This window comes from Gallus gallus, chromosome 13, assembly GCF_016699485.2.
Source record: "Gallus gallus isolate bGalGal1 chromosome 13, bGalGal1.mat.broiler.GRCg7b, whole genome shotgun sequence".
Taxonomy (NCBI): Eukaryota; Metazoa; Chordata; class Aves; order Galliformes; family Phasianidae; genus Gallus; species Gallus gallus.
This window is the reverse complement of record NC_052544.1, coordinates 14,003,070-14,019,989: the sequence shown is the minus strand read 5'-3', so window position 1 is coordinate 14,019,989 and position 16,920 is coordinate 14,003,070. Positions and strand designations below refer to the sequence as shown.

At 41.4% G+C, this 16,920-nt stretch overlaps 2 protein-coding genes across 6 annotated transcripts in view; one reads left to right on the top strand and one right to left on the bottom strand.

Moving 5' to 3' along the window:
* Positions 1–28: 28 nt before the first annotated feature.
* On the top strand, positions 29–10,456 carry PKD2L2 (polycystin 2 like 2, transient receptor potential cation channel). 5 transcript variants are annotated; one of them, XM_414617.8, is made up of 14 exons: positions 29–332; positions 579–680; positions 769–902; positions 1,802–2,058; positions 2,846–3,067; positions 3,679–3,907; positions 4,411–4,581; positions 5,578–5,759; positions 6,848–6,965; positions 7,673–7,774; positions 8,561–8,634; positions 8,731–8,800; positions 9,609–9,706; positions 10,173–10,456. In XM_414617.8, the coding sequence occupies exons 1-14, from the start codon at positions 278–280 to the stop codon at positions 10,288–10,290; spliced, it is 1,932 nt and encodes a 643-aa protein (XP_414617.4). In that variant the 5' UTR covers positions 29–277; the 3' UTR covers positions 10,291–10,456. The 5 variants fall into 5 exon arrangements, with proteins under 5 accessions (XP_414617.4, XP_046756426.1, XP_046756428.1 ...); XM_046900470.1 differs by having other exon boundaries at positions 8,728–8,800; XM_046900472.1 differs by having other exon boundaries at positions 240–460; positions 8,728–8,800.
* A 3,377-nt stretch (positions 10,457–13,833) lies between these two features.
* FAM13B (family with sequence similarity 13, member B) overlaps positions 13,834–16,920 on the bottom strand; it is a 40,688-nt gene continuing 37,601 nt past the window's right edge. The window contains 4 exon segments of the mRNA NM_001277745.1: positions 13,834–14,055; positions 14,935–15,036; positions 15,448–15,620; positions 15,720–15,803. Coding sequence (NP_001264674.1) covers positions 13,932–14,055; positions 14,935–15,036; positions 15,448–15,620; positions 15,720–15,803 — 483 coding nt within the window. The 3' untranslated portion in view covers positions 13,834–13,931.

The following is a 16,920-nucleotide window of genomic DNA, read 5'->3' as shown; positions in this document are numbered from 1 at the left end:
CCTCTTTCTTGCCCAGCGGCCTGGCCTCACACACAGCCGCCCTCTCACCGTCCCAGGGCTGTGCCGCTGCCTCCTGCTCCTTCCCGCGGCCCCAACTCCTCACAGCGCGTTAACGGCCGCGGCCACCACTCCTTCCTATCCTGAAGGCCAGAATGGAATTCCCCCGAGCAGAGCTCTGAGCAGAGGCAGCCACCGGCCGGGATACAGCGGGCTGTGCCCCGCCCGGCTGCGCTCGGTTCGCCCGTTGCGATTCGAAGGCGGCGGCGCCGGAGCTGCCATGGAGCCCGCGGCAGCGCTGCAGCCCGTGGTGGCCGTGAGGCGGAGCGGCGGAGGTGCGTGAGCAGCCCCGGCCCCGCCGCCCTCACAGCTGCAGGAGGGGGCGGCCCGGCCGTGCGCGTGGGGGGAGGGGCACGGCCATGGCGGCCCCCTCAGGGACCCGAGCGCTGCTGGGGGCTCTGAGGTACAGACAGGGATGCGCTCAGGTCTGACTTCCGTCGTTTTCAAAACCTTAGCAACACTTTTTTTTTTTTCTTTCCCCCCGGTTATTTCTTTCTTCGCCCTTATTTCCTCCCCGCTAGGTGCTACAACAGCCCGGGTAAGTTACAGCAAAGAAAGGGAACTGAAAACGACCCTGCTAGAGCTGCTCATCTACATCACGTTCCTCGTCACCCTCAGCCTCAGTAAGTCCGCACACAGCTGTGCCCTGCGGGGACTGCAGCCTCAGCGCCCGCAGCTGCGCTCACCCTCCTGTCCCTCCTTCCTTCCCAGTGACCTTCGGCATGGTGAGCACCAACATGTATTACTTGAATAAAGTGATGGAAGATCTCTTTGTGGAACAGACCTCCTCCGAAAGCAGCGGGATTAATTTCAGGAGTATCAAGAGCCAGGCTGATTTCTGGGAAGTAAGGCTTCCAGTGCGAATGCTTTCCTAGGGAGCAGGCAGGGGAAGAAGCTGCGAGCATAAATTGGGAGCAGCGTGTGCTCCTGGTCCTCCCCAAACCCCCCTGCAGAATTGCTGCAGCTCAGGAAAGATGAGCACTACCTTAAAATGCACTGGTAGAAATGCTGGGTGCAAACAGCAGTCATGAAGTGTGAATAGGAAAGCAACAGGCCAACCACCAAGGAAATGCCAGGCTGTATCAGTGCATTTGGTGGCACTGTACTCCTTCATATCATCGTGTCTATTACTGTTAGGACATAAAATAGTGAGTCCTCGCTATACAGTGCATGGTGATACACTAAAAGCAGTTGTAATGTGTGTTCAGATGGTTCCAAACTATGGGGGCATGCTGTTTTGCACTCTAGATAAAGTTCTTCTGAAATGAAATGCTCTACCTGCATTGAAGAAAGATACAGAAAGGATTCCCCCACCTCCAAAAATAAATGCTTCCTTCAGGTTGAGATAACTGAAAACCTAGGCAGAAATACATACCTCAAAACAGATCTTCAGAGAGTAAAGTAGCAAACACCTGTTAAAACAGCACAGAACAGTTATGTGTTTAAACATTGGTTTAAAATTCAATGTAATCTTTCAGTGAAGCTCCAAACAGATGTAGGTTGTAGTCTTACTGAGGATAATCTCATTATATGGCTCTGGGAATTTCATTGCATAGGGAATAGAATGGACTCATAAAGAAAAAAGGTGTAAAGATCTGGAAGACAGTGTGTTGAACATTGTTTGTATCCTACCTTAGACTCCGTAGCCGTAAGCAAGCTGGGAACCCTGTCTGGTTTATGTTCAAAAGCAGGGTGATTGTGGTACTTACATCTTCTGAGCCTTTAACCTCACTTGCGTATACAGTTTGCAGAGGGCCCGCTCTTGGATGGGCTCTATTGGAGCACATGGTACGACAACAGAACGGTAACCGACCTGAAAAACGCCAGCTACATTTTCTATGAGAATTTACTGCTAGGAGTAGCCCAGATCCGCCAGCTGAAGGTGCGCAACAACACCTGCTCCATCTACCCCTATTTCCAGCCTTTCTTAAAGAGCTGTTACTCCCGATACAGTTACAAAGCTGAAGACAAGTCCGACTTTGGTCTGAAGGACGAGCCTGAGTAAGTCGCCCTACTTCAGATTCTCTTGTGGCATCTTTTGGATCTTTAGAAGGCATTTTCAAAATGGAGATATTTTCAGATGGAACCAGTAATGTTTCTGAAAGCCTCACCAAGTCCTTAACACCGTTGTTCTTGAGTATTCTTGAGTAAAAATTGTGCATGCAATGAACTACGTTTTCCCCAGGGTTTAACCATCAATTTGCTTTTATGCCAATAGTATAGACAGGAATTTGGCATGGGGAAATTTCTAATGGAGAGACAGGAAGAACTGGAAACAGTGAGCCCATTTCAGCAAAAGTACACGTTAAAATAAGCCTATCAGCATTAACACCTCTGGGGAAATGCTCAGTTATATGAAGCCTTAAATTAAATCACATGTTAATAAACCAGAATCACGCTAAAGCGTTGTGTAAGAGCTGAAGGACTGCTTCACACATTTCATTTAGCATTGACTGAAGTCAATGAAACAATATGCAAACGTGCCACAGCAACAACGAACTGCATTAACCAGAGAGATTCCTTTTATACATGAAGGCTGTAGGGTAATAAACTGTCTAGGCCACATTGGGCAGAATACAGACTGATGAGCAGTTCTGTGAACGTACTGAATAGATATAGAAATGGGAGTATTTTGAGGTCACATGCCTCGTGCTTATTTACCTGTCTGGATTAAACGTTCATTGTGAATGCAGTAGAACAGAAGAACTAACAAGAATAAAATAAAAGTTAAAGCTTACTTCAGTACACTTCCCATAGGCTCACTGCCTTCTTTTCCTCTTTCTCACAGATGGAAGTATGTTTCTGCCTCCTCTTTCTCCCCATGGTACTGGGGATCAGTGGGCTTTTACAGAAGTGGAGGATTTATAGTCACCTTACCAAGATCGAAACAGGAGAGCATGGAGAAGCTGGCGTCTCTCAGGAAGAACGGTTGGATCACTCATGGTACCAGGGCTGTATTTATCGACTTCTCAACATTTAATGCTAACATAAACCTCTTCTGTATAGTCAGGTGAGTTCTTACCTTTTCTACATTTGAAATCCAGTTTACTGAGGCATGATGCTTCCTTAAGGACACAAGGAGAAACTGATCACCCCGGGCATACACAGCTGTGTTTCTCAGGCAGTAACTGAGAAGACAGCAATTAATTAAAAAAATACAGAAATTCATTTAGTGCAGAGGGAGGACCCAGAACTTTTTTTCTTCTCCAGACAAAGTGTTTGCTCTGTACAGCTGATTGCTGCTGTCATAGGAATCGATGTCATAGCAAGGTCAAAGACTGTATTATGAGTTCTTGCTGTCAGCTACTGAAGGGGATAGATTTAAGATAGGGTCAACATCCTCTCTGAGACTTTCTTTAGAGACTTCATGAAACACTGTAACGTGGCTATCCCAAGGTCTCCTGTTCTTCTCAGCCTTCCGTTCCATTTGATAATGCCTTCATAGGGGAATAAGCATAACCCTTACAAAAAGATCTTGCAGATGCAAGAATCATCAAGTTTTCCTATTTGTCCCAGCTGGAGTCAAGTCAGGTATATTAATGAGGTAATGTTTGATGTTAGACTATTAAGGGCTGAGACAATTAAAGGGATGGTAGCTAACATGTCTCCAATCTTTTCCAGACTGGTGGTGGAGTTCCCTGCCACTGGGGGTGCTCTCACCTCCTTTCAGATACACTCCGTGAAGCTCCTCAGATACGTCTCCTATTATGATTACTTCTTGGCTTCCTGTGAAGTTGCCTTTTGCCTCTTCATTCTTACATTCATAATCCAGGAAGCAATAGAAATAACAAGACTGAAAATGGAATATTTCAGAAGTGCCTGGAACTGGCTGGATATGCTGCTGATAGCGGTGAGCTGCTCCTCAGTTCTTTCGTGCTTGCCAGTCCAGGCTAGCACCAGTCAAGACACCAGTCAAACCAGAACCATCCAAACCCTTCTTCCTGGTTAGAGCCTCTCACCTACTGTTCTCCAGTGGAGAGGCCCACCACGCTTTAGCCTCCCTGAACTCTTTTCTAGCCTTCCTGTTGAGGTCTGTGGCTCCATGACCCTTCCACTCTTTACTGTCTTTCTCATCCACCTTGTTTTAGTTGCAGAGCAGGGAAGTATTAGCACATAACACAGTAAAATCAGAACGTATGCAGTATGTTGTAGTACAAATCATAGTACAAGGAGAAATAATTTGTCCAGGAAAGTCTGACATGCAGTTTATAACCAAACATCTAAAAAGCTCAGGTCCTTAAAATCTAATCAAAGGCCTGTTGAAATCAATACAGGCTTTCCTATGCAAAATAACAAGTCAGAAGAGAAGGATGTATCTGGTGCTCAGTTTCACTGGCTTCTGCTTTCCTACAGGTATCCATCCTTGCCATTTGCTTCAATATCTACCGCACTATAGAAGTGTCCCTGCTAATGGAAGAACTCCTTTCTAATGCTCATGTTTATCCAGACTTCTATTTCCTTGCATTCTGGCAAGTTATTTATGATAACGTGATTGCTATCAATGTCTTCTTTGCTTGGATAAAGGTATTGGCTCTTACTATCTGTATATATATATATATATTTTTTTTTTTGTACTTGAGAAATGCCATGCTTCTAAGCTTGTTAAAACATTCACTTTTTCATGGGTGAACAGCAAAGGTGGGGCTAGAATGGGGAATTTTGTTTATGAGATTCCCGAAGAGTTTTAAATTATCTCATTCTCATAAACAGGGTCACACAAATACCAAGGCCATCTAAAAAAAAATTTGCACATGGACAGCTGTCTCCATTTGAACAGCTGAGAAAAAACCACGAGCCAAACAGCCTCCTTAAACTCAATTTTTTCCTAGACTCGGTATTATCAAGGTCACAGCCTGAACTGTACAAATGACATGGCTGTAATAGGTGAAGCTATTTATAGTTCTCATAGCTTTTAGCTTGTTGTCTTCCCCTGCCTCCAAGGCCAAGGCTGCATGAAGAAGCTGTTTGAGAACACTGACTGTTAGCCAGTTGTGTGGACAGTCTTCCTCATTACATCTTTTCTGCACCCCAGCTGCACGTTGCCCTGCATCATCTTCCCCACAAGGTGATTACTGTCACTTTGGTAGCACAACTGCCATCAGAAACGACTTTTGTTCAGCCTTGTTTTCACCGGCAAAGTAAAAGAGCTCCTCACCAACACTGCCTGACAGGAATCCTCAGGCGCAGGAGGGGTGGCCTGTCCTGAGGTCTCCTTGCCTAAGGCTCCACTTCTGCCAGAGCTGATTACACATAGCAGTACCCAAAGGCCTGTCTGTGAGCTCCTAACTTTAGCACAGAAGCCCAGCAGAATATTCCTTCTCCCTAAAAACACACCCAATCCCAGTACTCCTTACAGATACAGACCATTAACATCTGGCAAATAACTTACTTCCAGGTAAGACTTAATGTGTAAATTAGGATTAGATAACCTTCCAGATGTTCTGTTAAGAGGATGCAATACATTCTGACACCACCTCCCACCCCATCCCCCCAGTAACGACATGTTCTGTTCTCTTGCAGATATTTAAGTATGTAAGCTTTAGCAAAACCATGACACAATTGTCATCCACTTTATCTCGCTGTGCCAAGGACATCATTGGATTTGCCATCATGTTCTTCATCATTTTCATTGCCTATGCACAGTTCAGCCACCTGGTCTTCGGGCCGCAAGTTGATGACTTCTCTACTTTTCAAAACTGCATGTATGCAATTTTCTGAACTTTTTGATGCAAAACCCCAAATTGAGGAGGGTACAAACAGCTTCCAATAAGCAGAATTTTAAGAGTACAGTTCTCCAACTCTTAGGTCTATTTCATAAAGTAAAAGCAATTCTGTTGGCCCTACAAGCTGCTTATCAAAGCCACTGTATGTCCAAAAGAGCTGCTTGAGAGACCCAGGGGCTCCAAGCACAAGCTGAGTGGGTTCAGAAACAGAAATCACAGCTCTTAAGAAAACATTCACCTGCATAGCCAAGAGTGCCCAAGCCCCAAATGCTGACTCCATTGTTTCTTCCTGATTTTTTTTCAGCCATTCACTGTAGTAACACCATCCATCAGTTCCAGATACTATCTGGAACTGTTTGTGATGGTTCCTGTACCTTGTGACAATCCGTTACTCACAGTGTGCACTGTGTTTTAGCCTACAGATACATTTCTTAGAACTTTAGAGAGACATCTTCAAAATACCCAGACTGTTTGAAAGCAGTTTTTTCACATAAAGCTCTATGACACTTCTAAAGCCATTTTGGACCCACTTGGATGCAAGATAGTCCTAAGATGCTGCAATACAGAATCATAGAATCGCTAAGGTTGGAAAAGACCCACAGGATCATCCAGTCCAACCATTCACCCATCACCAATGGTTCTCGCTAAACCATGTCCCTCATCCAGAATATGGATCTTACCTAGTAAATAAATCCCCTTTAGGGAGACACAGGGACGTGTACTACTACATTCTATTCTAACAGAAGATAAGGGATTCTAGAGCTCGAACAAAAAGGAAGCAATTATAAAAATGCAAAACAATTTATTCAACATGAATAAATGTGTTTTCCCCTAGAAGACTTAACAAATCCCTTGCATTTTTAAATTCTCAAATATGTGCTAAATGTCCACTTTACCATTGCAGTGTAATGCTGATTTCTCTTGATTCACCATTATTGTAGTCACTGAAATCAGTCTCAACTGCCTCTAACCGTTTTGTATTTGTTTTTAAATAACGTTTAAAATACTTTAAAAGAAACCAGTCAACCTCAGTCTTGTGTGTTGTTTTGTTGTTTTCTCTCTGCCAGTTTCTCACAGTTTCGTATTGTGCTGGGAGATTTTAATTTTGAAAGCCTAGAAGTAAACAGCATCCTTGGACCTATTTACTACATCTCATTTGTGTTCTTTGTGTTCTTCGTCTTGCTGGTAGGTAAAAATGCTTCTGTGTAAGCAGTAGAGAAAAGTGACTGCCTTCTGTTGTGTAGTGCTCTGAGACAGTGTTTCCTACCCCAAGATTACACTTTTGCCTGTAATGCTTGACTTGCCCTGTCTGCCCTTCAGCACACTTAAGCTGAAAGACAGTCTGGATTCTTTGGCACAAGCTGGCAATGCATTTCACAGCTCTGCCTTCCTCCAAAGAGCCAAAAAAAAAGAGCTTTTGCACCATGGAACAAACACATCGCACCTTTCACTCTACTGTACTATTGATTTCTTGAGATTTTAGCTTCTGAAAACTTACTTGGAAGCACTTGAGAAGTGTGAAGTTTCAGCCTTGTCAGGTGGAAAGTTTAAAGACTTTGGTGGGACTCTGTAGTTCCAGACCAGCTGGATTGGTGTTTTCATTACTTAGGTCCAAAACACCACTTGAAAAAGGCACAATATATAACAGGAAATCTGTCACTCCAAGGAGGTGGGCCTTTTAGCCAATACTGCACAGGGGAAATAAGCAAATCCTCTCCCAAAACAGGAGATTCTCAGGGAATTTAAATGCATTAGAAGCATATCTGCACCCAACAAAGCTGTTCCAAGTCTATTAGTTACATGTCTTAGCACTGAACAGTCCCCAAAACAATGAGCCTAGCATAACAAACAGAGTTTCCAGGAAAATATCTAACTGCATCCTTCCTGTACAGAACATGTTTCTAGCTATTATAAATGACACCTATTCAGAAGTCAAAGCAGACTTTGCAGTGATTCCCAATGAAGAACTCCACATCGCAGACCTCTTCAGACAGGTAAGTTAATGCTTTTGTAACTATCCCAATGAAATCAAGATTAGAGGGGAATTTCTATGCTACATCACCAGCAGAGAGCCTTAAGCAGCCAGGCCACAACCATTTCAGAACACCCAACAGTTGTTTTTTCACTTTAAATAAATGTTTGACAGATAACATCCTTCTATTAAATGCACTGGAGCTCCTAATAATGATTACTGACTCAATTGGATGAGCTAGGGTGCAGGAAGCTACCTTTTCTTAACCCTTTTAAAAAGAGTATTTATGACCACCCTGGTTTGTGATATATCCTGACATCAACTTTTTTCAAAGCTTACTTCTGCTATTCTTCCCAGCTGAGAAACTCAACTTCTTCTCTGCACGCGAGCTTAGGGATATTGCTAAGTGAAACTGAAGCAAAGGGGCCCCACACCAAAAGCCTACACTTGGCTCTCTTGGGGGGATATCATCACTAAAAGAAAAGTACAGTTTAGTTTCCCCCACCCAAGCTTATTCTCCTAATCCTAGTCAACAGAAAGATGAAAATGAATATGCTGGAAGACCAAAACCCTTATTGGATTTGGCTGGATAGTACCTTCATGGATTTAATGACAGGTTTAAGATGTAGCAGAGTTCTCTGAGCCAAGGGAACCAAGTAAGGACCAAGTCTTATGGGTTTTTTTTTTTTCCGACTGCCAAGGCATCATGCCGATCAGGTTTGTTACTTGCACTCAAATCCTTATGAAGAAGTATCTCTGGGTAAACACAAGCCAATTAACATGCTCAACATTAACATTCTTTGTCCAGAGCTACAATAAAGCCCTTGTCAAGCTCAAATTGAGGAAACCAGAGACAGATCTAGGAGATGAGAACCTGGAAAGGTAAGATCTCAACCCAAGCTAAAGCATTCTCTGTTAGCCCCTATTCAGACGTATTCTCACAGGACTTCTGTCTTTTTCATTTGTGTGAATGAGAAGCAAGGAATTTCCATCCACTAAAAGAAAGGATACTTCCAAGCCTTCCAAAGGAGGCAGCCCTCATGAAAAGGTAAGGTTTATTTTTTTCCTATATTCTTTGGAACTGGTTATATTTCAGAAGCTGACTAATGCCAAAGGAGTCACAGTTGTGCCCACTATTACTTACAAAGGCTTTTTCCTCCACAGAATACTATTTTTAACAACACAGAAATAGCAAAAGATAGAGCTGTAAATAAATGAGAATCACTAATTATGGCCCAAATGTTAAATGGAAGCCTGTCTGGGCTCTGTTCAGACAAGGCCATGAAATACAAGAGCAGAGATGGCAGTAGGCTGTGGTCGTGTCTTAGCAGTAGTAGGAAGTTGTGAGGTGGGCATCTGCCCAAATGTTAAACTGAAACGGATTATGGAAAATAAACCTGTTTTAGAACAGTCAGTTAGGTCATAGGCTGCATTTGCAGCACAGTAATGACTATTTCCATTTGCTCTACAAAAAGATTTCCAGCAGTCGTTGGTAGATCCATATCTGGGGTGAGCTAGTGCAAACACTTCCAGAGCATCTTTAAAATTATAGATATCAATTCTACAACAGAAAGGAAAAGCCCCATAGCTAGCTATAAACACTACGCAGTGGCTGCAGTCCCTCACTTGTGAAAATAAGCGTATTCTTACATTCTATCATTTCAAGGCAGAAGAAAAACCCACTTCCTTATGGGAACGTTTCTCTCCCCCAGGCTGCATATACCTTTTCCTGCTCAGGCACGTCTCCCTCCCTGCATGAGTGACAGTGTCCAAGTAAAGCCACTGTGATTTTTCTTGGTTTTTTTTTTGTTTTGTTTGTTTTGTTTTCCTCCCCCACTCCCTCTGGTGCTGAGTAGAGGCATCCAAAGCCACCGAAGTTACAGAAAGAGAGCCTTCATCGCTCCGACTCAGTCGCTGCTTCTCAGAGCTCTGTCTCCCCTGAAGAATTTCAGCGGTAAGTGTTTGAGAGAGCCTGTTCCTGTTCTCCCATCCCCAGGTGCCTGCATCAGCCCTGACTTCAATTAGCTAAAACTCTACAGAGCAACAGCTTAACAGGAGAGCAACACCAAGGCAACGAACTCAAGACATTACTTTAAATGTTCTTGTACAGCTGCCAACAGCCACCCTAGGAGAGGGAAAAACGTGGACAAAGAAAATACATTTAGTAGAGCAGTTGTTAAGGGTGTTAATCAGGACTGAGGTGAGAAGAGAATTTAAAATATTATCTCTCTTCTAGAACATCTCCTTATGGCTGCCCAGAGGGCGACAAAGACTGTAAGGCCTTGTGCTTGGGGCAGGGTATTTCAGGACTTAAGGCCCTTGGCAGCAGACAGAATACAAGTGAGCAAACACAAAGATTACAAATATAAGTTTAAGGGGAATGCATCACAAGGATTTGTTCCTGTATTTGTGTGTCATAGGCTCCTCAGACAAACATCTGAGTTGGAGAAGGAATTAAACAGTGCTAATGCAAAACTCAGTAGGATTATGAAAAGCATGCAACAGCTGAAGAACGCTTCAGGCAAGACGACACAGTAAAATGGATGAGCTCATCTGGTAACAGAGATGGCCTTATTCTTCATACAGTTGAAATCCAAAGTCAAGAAAGAACAATTCTTCCCCTGCACCTTTACACTTTTTATGTGTGTTTATATTTGTGTATGAAAAGTAGAACTCTTATTAAAGGTATACTAATGTAACTTCACAATCTGGCCTGTGAGTTTCAGCTAGTTCTTCAACCTTGCTCTCACCAGACTTCTGAGTAGGTATCCCTACAAATTTCTTAATCAGCTGCCTCATTTTGGAGCAGCTATGAGCCATCGATACAAGCTAGAGGCTCTAGTAACCAAGAGAGCTGATAGCAAGCTCCCTGGGCCTGCCTCGTACATCTCTCTCAGCCTCTAGCTATGTGGCCCAATCTAATCTTCAGTTGCCAAGTAACAGTCCAGCACATGGCTCATTGACCCTGACTCCTCAAGACCACTTTCTTTAGCTAATACACTGCTGCCAATGGCAATGCTTATTTCTCAGCAATTCTTTCAGGCACCTTCTTACTGCTTCCACCACCACCACCACCTCCAAGGCAAAATTAGTCTTTCAGAAAATAAAAAAAGTTTTGTGCTTAATGGCTGGAACCGCTAGAGGGCATTGTGTTTCTAACCTGAGTTCTTAGAAAAAAGTCTCTTTTTATTCCATTTGTACCCACTGCCTTAGAGACATGGTGTTACCTTCTAGCCAGACACGACCTACCCATACGTAGCCATTAATCCACTCATACGTAGCTATAAATATTTGTTCTTTGGAGAGATTCAGCCAGAGGAAGAAACAAAACAGAATAAAACACATCCAACCACCATCTGAGCATGCCATAACCAATGTGCTATGAATCAGCCATTTGACAAGAGAAAAAGTATCCTCCTGTCCAGAAGTGTGCAATGACAGTGTTTACTAGCCACAAACACCGTGGTAACTGCTAAGCACAATGCTTATTTTGAGCCTTAGAGATCATTAATAGATAGAGAGACAAACCAATTCTGCTCATCAGCTGCAGGTGTATTCACTGGCAGTGAATTCATCAGCTTTCTGCCCAGTCTCCTCCTAAAGTGGTTACTGCAGGAACAGGAATGATCAAGGCTCACAGTTTGCCCCTGCACCATCACAGCCCAGCCCAGCAACTTAGCAGGACCTGCAGCCCCCATTGCAACATGCCAAAAGTTAGGTCAGGAGCCAGTGTGGTCACTTGGCTGCTGTCTCTGCTGAGAGGCACAGTCTAAGGAGGTAGAATGAGGCGTAAGCTGCTGCAGCTTCATTAAGGGCTGTCTGAGCACCAGAGCCACCGCCAGTGGCTCTGCTGGCAGGCTGTGTGACTCAGACCTGCCTGAGCAACACCCTGACACTACAAACACCAACAGGAATACTGAAGGACTCAGCACTTGTTTTTAAGAGGTGGTAGAGGGGGGGAAAAAGCATGATGGGAACAAAGATATATGACAATAAAGGTTAAGGTATTTTTATTATAAAAGTCTATACAATGAGCACCAGACATAGCAATGCAATTACATCTGGTTTAGTTATATATATATTCCATATCTATATATCCATATAGATATATAGGTTTTGCTTTTACCAAAGTAAAACTGTTATATCACAAAATGCCTAATTCTACCATTTATTTATTGCTCAACAAGGATGGCACAAAACACACTCATAGCATAACTGTTGCCATGCTTATCTACTATACTGAATAAACAGCCAAACACTGCATAACAAACACAAAGCAGCTGTTAATTCTGAATTGGAATCAGTCTGATCACTCACTCACTTATAAAAATATTGGAATCATATAGATTTAAGCATTATAAAGGAGGAATATATTATTTAAAACATTTAAATAGTGCATATTGACATTCTGCATGTGGTATATAAAACACAAACATTCATGTACAACGCTATACAGTACACATTAGTTTCAATGTTTGGATACACCCGTGTCTGCAGACTGATAGAAAAGGAACTGAAGTGTACATTGCACAATGAAACTGAATAAAATTGATAAATGGTCTCAAGACTAGTTTAACCTCATAATTCCCTACGGTCCCGCATCATTTTGCCATTAAAAAGAAAAGGCATACCACCAGTGCTCAATAGTTTTAGTGCTTTTCTTCCAAATTCCAAAATTACATGCCAACAAGCAGAATAAAACAAAACAGGAAGTATTCTACAGTACACAGATGAAACCTGAGCACTAAAATGCTACTTTCAATCTATTTCATATGCTTCATGACAGAATAGCAAGTCTATGAGGTTACATGCTAGCCACTTTTTACTTGGAGAAAGTTCATTTTTGGTCTTTCATAAAGCAGTGTGAATAATAGCTAGGTTGACATTAGCCAGTCATAAAAACATGCAGTGAGAGTAGGTGCATGCAAAACATGGCCACGATCAAACTGATACACTGAAAAAAAAAAAACTGAGAAAGCACCAATTAAAATTAACACTTAGATTTTGCCAGATCAAAACGAGCTGCTGATGGCTGCTGCAGAGCATAAAGCTAGCTAAATCATCATCCAGCACAGCAGATGTGATACTCAAAACATTATTTAGTTTCAACTCTGAAGCTAAATCATGCAAGGCCCATAAACTGTTTTGCTTATATCATAAAGATTAGATATTTTTATTCTCCAACTGTAAAACAAAACCATGATAAACAGCAGTAATTTCTTCACTCAAAGCCGTCAGTTCACCCTGTGGTGTGCATTAACTACGCTGATTTTAGCCCTTGATAACATATTTATTTCAGGTACTGTGGATTTTTAACTGACCTAAGCCAGCACTTTTCTGCTGGAGCTACACAAGTCTGAGCAACATCAGATTTCTCATACACTGTAACGTGCGTTAAGTTCCTCAAATCTACTGAAAAAGGAGATGCAGTATCCAATTCAGACAAAACACTATGCCACCACTAGCTGATAAACAAGAACCAAGAAGATTTACGACAGTAACGTAAGTCTTGTAGGCAGCATGTGATATAACTTTTCAGTTTTCCAAGTTTTAAAAGACACCAAGTAAGGTCACTTTCTTGTTTGTCCACTGTCGTCTTTATCTAGGTGGAAATGTGACCACTAACAAGCAAAATCCATAGATGTTAATCATTACTGTTATAGATGCAATTTAGATTACTAGAAATTAAAGTTGTTCCACAGCAGTTCTTTGAAAGGGATTACAGGTTGGCTTTTAAACACTCCAGGAAAAGGGAGACGTATTTTTAATTTGCTTTTTCCCCCCCCTACAATAAAATAGGCAACAAGAGTACTTCAGTATAGCATTACAGTATAAATAATTTCTTCTATAATGCAAAAGTTTGGTAATAGAAGTCTCAGAGTTCTTGAATGCCAAAGAACAAAATGCTATGGTTGTTTTGGAACAAGGTGGATGCATCCAATACAAAAGAGGTTGATGGAAACTGTGTTTGCTAAAGTTGGATAGCGCAGTCTCAAATTTACAGATCTTACTTGCTCTCTAGACAGAACCTACTTACCCTTCAAACAACTTAGAGTGGCACCACAATAAAGTGCACAAACTGTATTCTGTCAACAGTGCATGATATATGAACATAAGCACTCAGTAAGTACAGTGGTAGTATAAGCAAAATGTTATTCAATGGTTTGGAGGAACCTAAGTTAAATTGATTTTGAAGAATCTTGTTTGCTGATAAGGACTTCTAACAGCCTAAGTTTGGCTTTAATTTTCTTGTACTCCCTGTACTCATCAAGCATTGGAACCCGATCTTCTTTCTGTACATTCCTGTAAAAGAAAACACATAAGTTTCAGGAAAATCCTCCATGATGCAGTAAATAAAACAAGAGCAGAAACACACAGTTATCTTAAGACAGAAATGTCTGCCAAACAGTTCACCAATAACAGACTATCATACTTAAGGCTCTTGTAGTTAAGACTGCCATCACCTGAAAAAAAAAAAAAAAAACACCCGACTGCCCAGCAGCATTTATCCAGCACAGTTTAAAAGCCATTCTCTTAAGTTCTGGAGTTTTTATTAACAGGATATGAAGGCTTTCATTTCAGGTTCTGTTTATACAGCAAACAAAAACCCAAGTCAATTTAAGTGAAGTCAAATTTTGACACTATGTAGACTGACTCACAAATCGATGGCATAGAATTGATCTTAAAATAAATTAGTCTATTAATAAGATTTATTTTTAAGCCATTCATTATTAACTCTATCATTGGCCATTAAAGTCAAAAGGAGTTATGTCTCGAATTCAGCAAGCGTATGACAAAGGCACGTTACTGAAATTTGCATGACTAATTGTCCATGAGTTTTTAGTTAAATGAGAAAACAATAAGAAATGTATTGAAATGAGTCAAGAAAACAACTGCCTTTTCTCAACACATTATTTTTGATCATGAGGTGATACACCTTGAAAAAACTCTGATACTATTTTCATTTTCACCATTTTGCTTTCCAGACTGTAACACAAAACAAAATCATAGAGTAGGATTCCTCCACTATTAAAAACACACAACAGTGCTACCCCCTTCAAGAGATTGCTCACAGTAAAGATTAGATCATATTTCACTTGGCAAAAGTTGTAAAAACCTAAAGAAACATTTGGCTATAAAAGCGAAGCTGCTGTCCAGCATCTGCTTTTCTGCTCAACAAACCTTCCATTCTGCTGATAAAACTCCTCTTCAAATTCTCGTAATGTCTTGCGTAGCTTCTTCTTTTCAGCTCTGGCTTTCCACAGTTGCTCCAATAATTCAGGCCTGAAAAAGACCATTGGCCATACAATAAAATTTAGTTTCTTCAAAACTTGCTCAAAAAAAAAAAAAAAAACGAGCTAGCTGAACTAATACTAAATTCACCCTGCTTGTAAGGAAAACAGAATCTGACTGAAATACTGAAAACAAACCAGTAGTTAGTAAGAGGGTGTACGTTTCCTGCTCTCTACACAGCTCTTGTAAGCTGAAGAAGATCTAGAAGATACTAAACAATTCTCTGGATACAAGAACTTAGTCAGACAATGTCAGAGGAAATAATGCTCACTTAAGCCAAACACCTCCTGAGAAATACTGAACATGTCATTCCTTTCCACCCAGCATCATATTTGGTATCATGACTAAGTGCAATCAGTACAACTTCTGCAACAGAATTGGTCAGTTCTTATTTATACATACATAGAAGCAGCTCGGGTGCTTGACAGCCTAAGGTCCCGGGTCAGTTTCTCTTGACCATCTTCAACATCGGACTCCGAGTTCTCAACCGGGCTTAAAACAGACTGTGTTTGGACAGCGGATTTTAAGATATCATTCAGGTCTGCAGACAAACCGTCACTTTCCTCCTCTTCTTCCTGAAAGAGAAAGCAGAAATTCAAAACAAATATAAAACACTCCCGTTCCCTCCTACAAGAGTTGGGAGATGCATTTTTTAAATAGTGTATTGTACGCACCTTAATTTCTTCAAAGAAGTGGGCAGTTTCTCCTTCAATGATGGGTTGTAACATCTGCCCCCGCCTCTTGGTTGATGGTGAACCCTGCAATATTTCAAGCTCGTTTAATTATATGCAAGTAGGCATTAAATGATGCTCACAGTCAGAATTTTGTTCAAGTCACCTACGAGTCTGTCTTCTTCCCCAAAAGAAAAGGCTACAAACGGACTTAAAGAGCATAAACAAACAGCCTTAAAATCTAAAAACTCAGTTGCCCGAAACAGAAGTAAATGTTGCAGCTTATCATTTATGTAAATCTAACTGAAACTCTAATACTCTTCTTTGAGCTTTCAATAAAAAGCAATTGCCCAACACGTTCTGAACGAAATTCATAAAGCTCAAGGACATCCCTGAAATTCACTCTTGTTCCTCCTAAATTACAGAAAAGGAAGCTATGTAAGGCCAGAGACATTTTGTATCTTCTGCCATGAATGTGGTAGGAATAATTCTGCCAGCTTCTCCTTCCAGACTACTCTGAAGCCCAATAACTGCAAATGCTACGTAAAAGTAATCTGTTGCTCAGTATCTATAACTGTTGAATTTCAACCTAAGCATACGGCACTCTGAGGTACAGGTGCTGTTAGCTGCCTGTTATACACATGCCATTATGCTCTGCTCATCCTTTACAGCTGGACAGGATAAGCACTTTCAACTGATAGACTTTTTGAACAGGAGTAAGGTAGAACATGAACACACGTAGACAACGACCTGTCAAAGAACTTCTGTTAGTGAGAGGAGCTTCCTGCTTCTTGATTTCCATACAGGCTTCAGTGTATATGATTAATATCCACTGATACCCTAACAGGTATCTCATGGAAGCAAACGTCATGTAATTTAAAAAGCAATTATTTAAATACCTGGCATAAAATATAGCCTACCTACAAGCTACCATTGAACTATTCCTGGTAATTAGAGAGTTCCACTTATCTGTCTCACACATTTCAAAAGCAAAGGCCTGTGAAATACTTTGCCCATCACCTACAGCAAGAACAGGAACATTGTCACTAAGCCCTCTACTAGATATAAAATTCTTTCATCTGAATATTGACCGTCACTTGTTTCACAGCTTAAATAAAAAAAGACTCACATTTATAAGACTATGGATAACACAATATGCATCTCATTTGAAGAGTTGGATTTCTGATATGAGAAATAAGATAAA